Below are 12,601 nucleotides of genomic sequence, written 5' to 3'. Positions count from 1 at the left end.
GAAAATCACAACTGGATAGCTTTAAAGAATAGCTGTCTATTGTCTCACAATTTGGGAGGCTGGAAGTCCAAATCAGGGCATCAGCTCCGGGGGAATGTCCTTTGCTGGTAGCCCCAGGTGTTGTGTGACATTTCCTGGCTTCTAGAGGCTTCTCACATGGTCTCTTCTCCCTGTGTCTGTGTTTGTTTGTCTGTTATGCCCTTTTTCTAAGACACCACTCAGAAGGGATTGAGTTTCGGGCTCGCCCTACTCTAATTATGACCTCATTAACATAAGGGAGTGGAGCGGTTAAGCCAATAGTAGTTAGGCCCCTTTCCCCTGGATCTTTGGAAGAAATGAGCTAAGATAGAAGCCACCTCCTCTTTCTGTTACAACAACAGTCTTGCCAGAGCGAGAAGCTCTGCTCTGATGAACAGAATTCAGGGAGCGTGCCACAAAGGGAGCCCTGCACACTGACAAGGACTGCTGCTGTATCCATGTCATTGCCTGTGACACTCCTGGGACAGAAAGTTTGGGATCCGGGAAGAGCCATTAACTCTGCATCTTCTATAAACCATATGCATCCCCAGAGAAATAGGTCCATATGCTGAAATTTTCTCCAGGGGCTGGAGATGGGAAAATATGAGACTAACATTTTATGCAGTTTCTATAGTTTCCTTTTTGTTTATGTACTCAGTGAGTGGGCTTTGTAACATGCATCTTTCAGGTGCAAAGACCAAATAAAGATCTCCAATTGTCTAAACTTACATGGAATTGGCTCAGATAACAGAGCATTTTGAAGCAGGATTGGTTTCAGATGAGATTTGATCCAGGGGTCCAGGATGTCCTTAGGCTTCATCTCTCCGTGATTCTTTTAACTTTGTCCTCCTCTGCATATTGTCTTCTCCCTTGGCCTGGCTCTTCTCAGGGTAGTAAAAATGACGGGGTGATTCCAGACTTTCCACCTTCATAGCATCTCGTCCAGGGAAGAGAGAACAACATTCCTGGTTCCCCCTAGAAGCCCTGTTGAATTTCATTGCAACTCCTTGGCTTGAGTTGGGTTATATGCCCATTCATGAACCAATGGGATATGTGGATTGGCTTAGTCACTGGATCTCAAACCTGTTTCTGCTTCAGGGGATTCTGATTCTGATTTCATGGGTCTTAGGGGTGGATCCCATGCACTGGTATTTCAAAAAGTTCCCTAGATGATTCTACTATACAGCCAAAGTTGAGATTATTGGTTTAAGCCAATCAGGGTCTACTCTTAGCATGTGAGAGGAACCTTCTGCAAAGGAAAATCTGGTACACTTGGCAGATTGATGGAAGAAGGAGACCATAGATGTTGGGGAAGCAAACATCAAATATTTGCTTGTGGCAGACATGTTCATTACTCCCCCATTGCCCACCTCCCTCCTTTTTTCCTTGATACAAGAACTCAGCTTTTGTTTTGGGCAGCAAGGTACCAGCCCTCACAGATGGATCATGATTGGTCCAGACTACTACTGACAGCCTGTTTCCCTAATTTTCCAGCCTCCCCTGCGGTGAGAGGGAGAGAGCAGAGGAGGAGCTAAAATTCCCTTTGTTTATGGCAGGGAGTACAAAGGATGTTTGATGTTAACACATGAGGAGCTAGAAGTATAAGTAAGCCTATTACTTGGAGGTATGGAAGAAACTCCGACGGGGAGAGGAGAGAGAAAAATTGTTCAAAAGTAGCTGTCTCTGAGAAGTGAGACTGGGAGAAAAGGACAAGAGGGCAAAATTTTAGTTTTCTTTTTATATACCCTTCTGTCTTTGAATTCTTATTCCCAGTAATTATATTATTTTTATAATTAAAAATAAATTAGTTCCTTTTGAGTTCTGAAGAGTTTAAGATGATTTAAATTATATGTAACCAATTGTTAGAATATATTCCTTTAAATATATAAATCATCTCCAGATAAGAAATAAGAAGTACTTTTTACTATCTCACTTATCTACAATATAGGTATATTGTCTATAATATCAGGAGGGACCAGTCCCTGCAGAAGGACACCATGCTTGGTGAAGTAGGAGGTCAGCAAAAAAAGAGGAAGACCCTCAAGGAGGTAGATTGACACAGTGGCTGCGACAAACAGCAACAATTGTGCAGGACTGGGCGGTGTTTCATTCTGTTGAACATAGGGTTGCTATGCATCGGAACCGACTCGGTGGCATCTAACAACAACATCTGTAATACAGTACAGATAAGAATTGAATGTTGTTTCAATTTTGTGCATGATAAAAATGAAGGCATCAGAAGCTTAAGGATTCAAGGTCAAGCCCAGCTCATGGGAATCAAAAGCTTGAGTGGACCCAGTGTTGATGGTTGCAGGAGGCCGGGTTTTGTTCAGCCTTTCATTTTGTTGCCTCAACCGAATTATCTAGGAGCCCTCATATGATTTGGCCAATAACTGGAGAGATGAAAAACCTCAAAACATTGCTACAAACATCTTCAGTTATTCAATTTCGATCACGTGTTTCTCAATTTGACTTGGTTCCCAGGTATCTTATGAAATTCGCTCTGTATGATTTGAGTACACCTTTGCTAATTTATGCATTAAGGTTTCAGCCACAGCATCACGTTGACTACAATGTATGATTTCAGAAATTATGGGAAAACAAATGAAAGATTATTTTAGAGAACAAGACTTCAACTTTTGATGTCTACTGGAATTGAGGTTCAGGTCACTTTTGAAGAATATTTAACATCTTTTAAATATATTATTTAAAATGATTTGTCTCAAGGCCAAAGGAGAAATCATTACAACTTAAAGGTCACAGAAGGACGTCAGAAAACTTGTTCTTCTCTAGTGCCGAGGAGGGAGTGAGTTAGTGTCTTTAGTCGTGGAGAAGTATCATTGGAACAGATTTTGTTGCATCATTTCACATTTGCTGTATTTTTTTAATGTTCTTTGGGGTCATATGTGTAAAAGGAATTCAAATTTCCTTTTTTACTCTTTACCTTTTTCAAAGGCCAATTCTTAGTTAAAACTCTACCCAAGCTTCTAAGCTTTATATATTCATGGTACGGATATATAAAGTACATAGTTTATGCCACAAATCTTAAAAAGCACCTGTCATGTGCAAGTCAGTCCACAAACCACTGGAGGAGAGAGGTGGAATCCAAAGACGCATCAGGTATGGACCTATCTTTAGCAGCTTTTTAAATCTCATATTGATTATTAGTTATATGTTGGTTCTCAATAAACATTTTGTCAGAGTAACAAATGCTGAAACTGAATGAATTTATATAACATTCAGTGTTGGTGTTAAAAAATTCTGAAGCCAGGGTGACCTCATGGTGAACGAGTCTCTGAAAAGCAGAGAATTGGGTGACACTTAGTTGAGAAAACAAAGGCTGAGGCATCAGCCTTTGGAGTGAAAAGAAAAATGAGTGGAGATCTTTAATTGCAAGCTAATGAAGCCACCTAGTGGTGTGTTGCATAATTGAAGGTTGTTTGAATATCTGAAGCAACTCGGATGGATTGTGTGTGTCTCTACTCAAGAATGACTAAGAGCCTGACCACTTTCCATTTAATACAAGCAGGGTCAATTTCATTGAGGATGAGCACAGTACTGCTCTGTCTAATATCTTATTTGTAACCTTCTTTTTACCAAAAGGATTTAAGGAAACTTACATGAAAATACAGTGAGTTAATACAAACTAGAAGATGAGAAAGAGAAAAAATACGAATAAAGACATAAAAAGTAGCCCAAAATGTTAGTAATTCAAAAATGTGTACTAAACCCTATATATCTTCCATGAAAGGGCTCTAAATTTCGAGGTCAGAGAGAAAATCGATCAGTTATAAAATTCACAATGCCTGGAAAGACAATTTTCAGGAAAAGTAAAACTGTACTTGATCATAAGAGCAGAGAAAATTTTCTTCTGGGGGTCCTCACAAATAGGATACTGTATAATGTAATGAATACTGTGTTCAGTCCTTACGGTAGAAATAATTCTGAGTCTTGGAGAATTGTTTTCTTAGTTTTGTGTCCTCTGATTTGGGGGTGGCTGTGTGCCAACCCAAGCTCCATTCTAAGGGCTTGTATTGATTTATTTAATCCTTACAATAAGCCTATGAAGTTGTTGTTGTGTGTCATCAAGTTGATTCATACTTAGAGTGACCCTATAGGATGGAGTAGAACCCCCCCATAGGGTTTCCTTGGCTGTAATCTTTATGGGAGCAGGCTGCCGTATCTTTCTCTCGTGGAGTGGCTGGTGGGTTTGAACCACCAACCTTTTGGTTAGCAGCACCTATGGAGTAGGTAGTATTATTATCCTGGTATTGTAGACAGGGCAGCTGAGACACAGTGAAGTTAAGAATTTATCCAAAGTCACGTTGCTAATAAATAATGTAGCTGGGATTCAAACCCAGACAGTCTGGCTCTAGTGTCTAGAAGTAGAGCATCTTTTCCAAGATAGTATACTGAATGACCAATTAAGTAATACAAATAATACTTGAAGCGCCCCCTCCTTCCCACCCCAACTTATAGTCTGTGGCAGGAATTAGAGAGGTGTGTTTTAACAGGATGCTAAAGAAGAGGCCAGGGTCGCATATGTTGAGATGACTTACTTAACTTTGGAAACCCTGGTGGTGTAGTGGTTAAGTGCTATGGCTGCTAACCAAGAGGTTGACAGTTCAAATTTGCCAGGCGCACCTTGGAAACTCTATGGGGCAGTTCTATTCTGTCCTATAGGGTCGCTATGAGTTGGAATCGACTCGACGGCACTGGGTTTTTTGTTTACTTAACTTTGCTGTTTTCCAGGGTCACAGGCTTTATCCCCCACACCAGTCACCACATGCCTGCATGAACGCACATGCATACACACACGTACACACATATACATGCACATGCAAGCACATCTTTGTTCAAAAAAGGAGGACCAAGAAAAGAGTTTTCAAATTCATCACTTCCTGACTTCTAGAAAATAGCCAAAATCCCATGCCCTTTTTGTGGCATATCTTCAGATACAAGATCTAAAATGCAGTCATAATGAAACACACATTTCTAGCTCTTCTTTTTCAAAGTGATACCTCTAAACATTTTTGAATGGCAGCTAAATTGATTTCTCTTAACCAGTCATGAAAGTTGATCAGCAATGAGCAAGGCACACCTTGAAAGAAGCTTAATGGGGAAGTAATGGCATCATGGAAACATTTTCAGTTAGAGGAGTCAAAATAACTTGAGTCTTAAATTCAGCATTTAGAATGTTATTTTAAACTATGCATTAGGATTGTTACATGGTTAATGTCTTGGCTAAGGAGGAGGAAATGGTATGCTCTATAAAATGATTTCTATATCGATAAGTCTCCTTAAAAACAAATTTTCCATGACATTTTAAAGGAATGCTTAGCTCAGTGAAGATTCTAATGCTGCAGGAAGATTCAGATGTCTGTATGGGAACCAGCATGATGGCCTACTGTCCTTAAGATTGATAAAGAAGTTTCCAGAATGATAATCTTTTAATAATTCTGCTGAATGCTTGAAAGATTCATCCTATAAAGGAGATAAAAATGAAAAAGAGAGATGCTGAGATATGGTGAAGAAAACATTGCCTGGGACTCAGGAAACTTTGGGATTCCCAAGTCTATTTTAGCCTGTTAACAAAAGCTGTTTTAAATTCTTTGTGTCAGTTTTCTCATGAACTTTGGAGCCAGACCTGGGTTTAAATACCAATTCTGACACATATTAGTCTATTACTCAGTTAACCTCTTTGGGCCTCAGTTTCTTCATCTATAAAATGGCTGTAATAATCCATGGCTTTTGTTGAGTGCTCACGGTGCGCAGGTATTGTGCCTTTACGTGCTTTCAACCTTTACAAGCATCTTATAAGGAATAGTTACAATTATTATCCCCACTTTACAGGTGAAAACACTGAAGTAGAGAGACTAGGTAATATAAAAAGTTTACATAAAGTGTCATATCCCCTGGTACACAGCAGATTCTGCAGAAACAGTAGCGGTTGGTATTCCTATTGACTCCATCCAGGGCTTCAAACGAGGTTCATTCCAGTTCGAACTCCCTGTTGAGAATTTGCATTTCCACTCCAGATATACTGAATCAGAATCTACAGTGTAACAAGATCCCCAGGTGATTCATATGTATAATAAAATTTGAGAACCACTGGGTTTTTTTTGAGGGGGGGCACTGTTAGTGGTTCTCAGAAATAGTCCTTAACCAGCAGCATTAGCATCGCCTGGGAACTTGTTAGAAATGCAAATTCCCTCTGTACTGAAGTCACTCCTGAGACTCACCCTTCAGCCAAAGATTAGAAAAAAAAAGATTAGAGAGGCCCATAAAACAAAAAATTGTAAACATAGCTCACCCACATATATGAGACTAAATGGGCACACCAGCCCAGGGGCAAGGTCAAGAAGGCAGGAGAGAACAGGAAAACTGGACAAATGGAAATGGAGAACCCAAGGTTGAGAAGTGCAGAGGGTTGACATGTTGTGGGGCTGGCAACCAGTTTCACAAAACAGTATGTGTATTGTTTATGAGAAATTAATTTGTTCTGTAAACCTTCCTCTAAAGCACACACACACACACAAAACTGTAAATTACAAAACAAAAAAAGCAAATTCTCAGCAGGGATTCGGACCTGAAGCCCTGGCTCCATCTTGTCCCTCTCCTTTTCTTCTTTTAGGCATGCTTTGAAGATTAATGAAGAGAACTGCATATTTAGACAACTCCAACTTCAGGAATGAGATAGAGGTTTAGACCAAAGAGTACAAATAAAACCTTATTTTTATTTTCCTACAGGAATGGCAAAAACTCAACTATGATATCTATGCCCTGCGGCAGATTCGAAGGGAAGTGAGAAACAGATGGAAACACATTTTAGAAGATTTAGGTGAGTCTGAAAGTGATGGTGAAATGGCAAAAATAGTTTGTGATCCTTACTTTTCACTTTCTCCACCATGATTAGTGGTGATAATTACTCTTCACTTTGTCCACCATGATTTTTATCAAAGGCTTGTTAGTAATTGATGAATTTTAAGGTTACTGTGTACTAATTATTTCCCAATCCTGCTTTCCTTCTCTCCTCGAGCATGAACAGCTGTTATCTCTATTATCACTGGACCTTGTCTTAGGGACGCACTCTGCCATGTGTTACTCCATCTGTCCCTCGTATAGGGTAGCACAGGGCAATGGAGTCGTATGGCACTACCGTTGAATTGTTTGGCTTGGTACCTGGATTGAATTAGATGGAGATGGTTGGTCAATCAGTAATACCTTTATGAGATGAGGCAGGCTGCTATTGTTTGTAAGAGAGGCAGCAAAACTCAGCACGGTATTTCAGAAGGACTAAAAGGAAGAAAAGCTTCAAAATTGGGAAAATTACTGTGGCGTTAAGTAGATATTGAGTATTGGTTTTTCTTAATCCTATCAGGTTTGTGATACAATAAACTTAGCCCCCATATCATAACGTAAGTTCATTTTGATGTTCGAAAGATGAATTTTGTCAATTTTGAAGTCCTTCTGCTTTTTAAGAGAACATGGCACCTTGGTATCATAACTTTCCAAAAGTGGTTGCCAAGTTGCTAGCCCTTGTTGCTTTAATTTGGAAACCCTGGTGGTGTAGTGGTTAAGAGCTATGGCTGCTACCCAAAAAGTCAGCAGTTAGAACCCACCAGGTGCTCCTTGGAAACCCTATAGGGCAGTTTTACTCTGTCCTATAGGGTAACTACAAGTCGGAAGCAACTCGATGGCAATAGGTTTTTTTTTTTTTTTTTATTGCTTTAGTTGGTATGGAGTGGGATGGGATGGGGCCTTTACCCTCTTTGCTCATTCAGTAGTTATGTGAGTTAGTAGTCTCTTTTTCACAATGCATGTTACTACAGGTAGGTTTAAGCCTATTAGGCTTTTACACCACTGGGTGAGTTATTTTAACCAGCCAAGTATATTGCCTGGAGGCGCCCACTTTGGGGATTAAGGGTCAGGTAGGGATCCTGGGGAGGGAAAGGAGGTAAAGAACGGGGGTAGAAGTGGGGCTTCAAACAAACAAAACAATAGTAAGCAGTCAATAGTAAGCAGTACCAGAGGCTAAAACTATGTTAAAAAATAAAATTCCTTAAGAAGAAAGATTGAAAGAATTTTGATGAAGGGCCCTACTAACCAGATTTCTGATGTGGCACAGAATTTACATTTGGGCCTCTCCTGACCTCTTTGGTCCATGTTACAGGGCCATTGTTTCCTCATGACTACATTACTTCACACAAGGGGTATTTTTTTTTTTTTTTTTTACCTTAGGTTTTCAAAAAGAAGCAGACTCTTTGTTGACAGTTACTAAACTCAGCACCCTCAATGATTCTAAAAACATAGGAAAAGCTCGAGAAATGTTGTTAAAACTGGCTGAAGAGACCAGTATTTTTCCAACAAGTTGGGAGCTCTCAGAGAGATACCTCTTTGTTGTGGTAAGTGGATGCCTTTTTTCATCTGTCCAAGTTTTGTTTGACATTTTTGCCTTTTCTACTTAGCATGTGGAATAACAGAGTATTTTATTTCATATACACATCACTCCAGCACCCTCAACACCCCAGTAAGAGGTGGCCGACGATGTTGGCATCATATGCGTTGGTGGTCCAGTGGCCAGGGCATGAGAATCACGTGGAGGACTTTAAAAATTCAGATTTCTGGATTATGTCCAGCCCTGTGGAGGCTTGGGCTGTGGTCAAGAATCTGTATTTTTCAGCTGATTCTGCTGTGTAGACAGCTTTTTGAACCATAGGTCAAAGAGCTGTGAGAAATATTGTTTATATAGCCTAACATTGAAAAAGATTACAAAACAACTCTGAAAGTGGCAAGATGTTTCTCAGATAATGCAAATAAAAGATTAAAGCGTGTCTTTAAATTTGCTGAGAAAAATGTAATAAATGTTTTATTAGCTCATTATTATTTCTCGGGTGGGTTTTGTTGTTGTTAGATTGGTTTTCCCATCAACATGGCAAATCTTAGCTTAGTTCCCATCTTGGCGATGTATATATGTAATTTTCTTTCTTTCTTTTTTGGGTAGGACCGTCTCATTGCTCTTGATGCTGCAGAAGAATTCTTTAAAATTGCCAGTCGAACTTACCCCAAGAAGCATGGAGTCGTCCCATGCATGGCAGATGGCCAGAAAGAACTGCACTACTTTCCATTTCCAAGTCCCTAAAGGAAAGACTAAGAGGTAGAATTGGGATCCTTCCACTGGGACTCAGTTGCCAACCACAGTTGGACAATTGCATGTGGAAGAGAGTGAGCAAGTAGAAGACTTGCTGAATGAAAAATGAAGGATTCTGAATCCTGCAAAAATCTAAGGATCTGAATATCTGGACTTCATAAGGACCTTACTCTATGAAATGCTCAGATTGTGTTGAAATACCTTGGTGATCTGGCACTCAGCAAGAGAGTGAAAGAGTTGGTCAATGGGATATTTCATCATGGGTGCTTAGATCCCAAGAAGAACCTACTGCCCCAGTTTGGGTTTGGCTATACAATAACCTCCTATCATTAATCCTCTTGGAATAATGGGATGTTCTAGTTAATGAAACAATATAATTAATAGAGCTCTCATAGAGCTCAAACATGGATTCCCAATTTCTAAATAATGATCACGCAATGTAGGTCAACACCAAAATAATACTAGGCATAGTGTACCTTTCTTTGATTTGGAAGAACTGCAGACCCTTGGAGGGTGTCATTGACATCATGTTGAGTATCAGTTAGGATTATTGAGAAGTATAGGTGTACCAGATAATAGAGATGTCTAGGGGCGCTGCTCAGAAGTGAGTTCCAAGTAGAATAACTCCAAACCGAACATTCTGCAGCCACCTGTAAAAGTTCTGCCTTCATTTGTGGCACACGCATCTTAAATTCTCACGTTATTGATACCAGGTTACCCCTTTTTTGCATATTGTTTGTTCATTACCATTCCAAAAGCCCTTAACATTTTATCTGGGATATCATCTGTAAATTGAAACACCTGGCCACCACTTCCTTTTCTTCCATTAATCTGTTTCTAGCTTATTGGCTGAGAGCTGCACCAGCCCCCGGGGTCTTTCCTGCAGGCTTGCAGCTATGCAGGCAGTGCTGCACTGAAGAAGGTCAGGCTGGACTCTCTTCACTTACCGGAAGACTCCAAAATGGAGCCGTGTTGCAAATGCAGCTTGCTTATATACACAGCCTGAGAAGTCCAGCTTTAAAAGTTACTTGCATCTTAAGCAAGAAGGTTGTCAGGGTATCAGGGTTCCTTTTATTGAAAAGACTTCAAGGACATACAGGATTCATCAGTAGATTACTGTGAAGAATGACTCCATTATTTTACGGATTTTGCATTGCAGACTTCAGGTTTAAAAAGTGACCTGTATTTAGTCTGTTCAGGAGATTGTGACTCGGGAATTTCCGTATCCCGGCTAGCTCTTTTGGTAGTGTTAAAAGAAAAAAAAAAGTTTCAAATATTCGTTAGAAGACATACACGTTCTCCATTTATTTAGGCACTGTAGGCCAATTGAACTGACATGTTTCAGGAAAATTCTTCCTAGTTTAGTAAGTAAATTAAAAGTTTTATTTTTTATATTTAGCTCTTAATTCCTCACTCATGTTTCAAATTAGCCTGCAGATTTTTTCCACACTTCTGTAGATTTTTGCAAGATAAATACATAAACAGTGAAACAAACAAAAAACACACAACAAAACAAAAAATCTTTGAAAGTTGTATTGTTGTAATCTTTGTACTAAGTACTTGTGTTTTGCCTTTCTGCCTTTTTTGTGTCGAAATAGATGAGATTGTTTGCAGCTACGGAGAATAAAGCGTTACCATAGTCTTTCTTTTTGGTAATGAGTGAACAAGAATAAGATTGCCTTTATGATTATAAAAGCAGAGAATTTCCCAGGAAATTTTTCTCCCAAGAAATTAAAAACTTTCTGTATTTACTTTTCAGTTGGATGTATATGTGTTGTATTTCTGAGAAGTAAGAAAGAACAGATGATCCTTTCCTTAATTCCTTTAAATTAAAGGGCAGAGAAGCCTAGATGGAGATGGGTTTAAGGACCTTGCCTCATTCTAAAACCAGTCAAGGGCAGATCTGTGGTAAAGTTCAGTCCTCCATGTGGACACTTCAGCGTATGAGGGAGACTTGAGGATGACTGAAGTAACTCCTTCAGAAGTCGTAGCCACAGATGTGTGAGAGGTTGGAGGTTTTCCTGCTGGGTAAACGTCTCCCTGTTGACTACTGTTCAAGGTTCATTGGTGTATGCAGGCTGATTTCAGCTGTTATATGGGCAGAAGTTTTCTATTAAAATTTTAATGTATACCAGGAAAAAAAATTGTAATCAGCAAACACCTGATTTCATATTTCGTAGATATTATTGTACAAAATATTGAATATACCATGGAATGCAAGAAGAATGAACAAATCTGTCTGGGAAGAAGTATAGCCAGACTGCTTCTTAGAAGCAAGGATATCAAGACTTCATCTGGCTTACTTTGGACATGTTATCAGGAGGGAGCAGTCCCTGGAGAAGGACATCATGCTTGGTAAAGTAGAGGGTCAGTGAAAAACAGGAAGACCCTCAACGAGCTGGATTAACACAGTGGTTGCAAGAATGGGTGGACAGCAATGATTGTGAGCATGGCCCAGGACTGGGCAGTGTTTTGTTCTATTGTACATAGGGTCATTATGAATTGGAACTGACTCAACAGCACCTAGTAACAACAACATTACACAGAACAATTATGTATGTTTTCTTTAACGGGGCACACAGGAAGGCACAGAGGATAAGGAATGCATTGGTGAGGATGCACCAACATCATTGAGAAGCTCAGCAGTAGCTCTGCAGGTCAGATGCTGATACAGAAGTGGGCTCACTGACAGCAGTGGGGATGCTGGAATGTCCCCTCAAAGTAAAGGTGAATCATTGCATCTGCCCCTCCCACCTCTAAGAAGGCAGCACGATGTCTGGTAGGCTTGTTCCTATTCTGGAGGAAGCATGTTCCTGTCCTGGAAATACTGCTTTATCCCACCTAACTATGACATGAAACACTGCCAGCTCCGAAGTAGAAAACTGTTCCAAAGCTGGTCCAAGCTATGGCCAAGAGGACAGCCATTTGGGTCATAGGACCCTGCAGACCCAGTGGTATTGAAAGTCTTGGTGGTGAGAAAAGATGCCACATGGAATTTATGGGTAGCCCAGTAGGAGAATGATAACCTAGACACCTAGGGTTCTGGAGCAAAGCCATGCTGTTTTCAGGGGAAGAATTATATATCATTGAACAAACAACTTTTGGCTTGCTACTGGGATTTTTTTGAAACCCTGATGGCATAGTGGTTAAGAGCTATGGCTGCTAACCAAAATGTCAGGAGTTTGAATTCACCAAGCACTCCTTGGAAACTATGGGGCAGTTCTACTCTGTCTGACAGGGTCGATGAGTCAGAATCGACTTGATGGCAACGGGTTTGGCAGTGTTAAGGAATACTGGCCAGATATTTTGTGGAATGTCCCTCAATTGGGTTTTGACTGATTTTTTTTATGATTAGATTGGGGTTATTTTGGGAGGAAGACCACAGGTACAATGTCACTCTCATCCTATGAAGGGTATATGCTATCGAACATT

The 12,601-nt window shown here is 40.0% G+C and overlaps 1 protein-coding gene across 1 annotated transcript in view; it reads left to right on the top strand.

Annotated features, from left to right (window-relative positions):
• The window catches only part of MREG (melanoregulin), a 72,246-nt gene extending 61,319 nt beyond the window's left edge, over nucleotides 1–10,927 (top strand). The window contains exons 3-5 of the mRNA XM_049888102.1: nucleotides 6,769–6,859; nucleotides 8,260–8,423; nucleotides 9,023–10,927. Coding sequence (XP_049744059.1) covers nucleotides 6,769–6,859; nucleotides 8,260–8,423; nucleotides 9,023–9,160 — 393 coding nt within the window. The 3' untranslated portion in view covers nucleotides 9,161–10,927. The remainder of the gene's footprint in view (nucleotides 1–6,768; nucleotides 6,860–8,259; nucleotides 8,424–9,022) is intronic.
• Nucleotides 10,928–12,601: the final 1,674 nt, after the last annotated feature.

The sequence above is a fragment of the Elephas maximus genome, chromosome 6 (assembly GCF_024166365.1).
Source record: "Elephas maximus indicus isolate mEleMax1 chromosome 6, mEleMax1 primary haplotype, whole genome shotgun sequence".
In the NCBI taxonomy this organism is placed as follows: domain Eukaryota; kingdom Metazoa; phylum Chordata; class Mammalia; order Proboscidea; family Elephantidae; genus Elephas; species Elephas maximus.
Note: the sequence above shows the minus strand (reverse complement) of the source record. Positions and strands in the feature narration are given on the sequence as shown.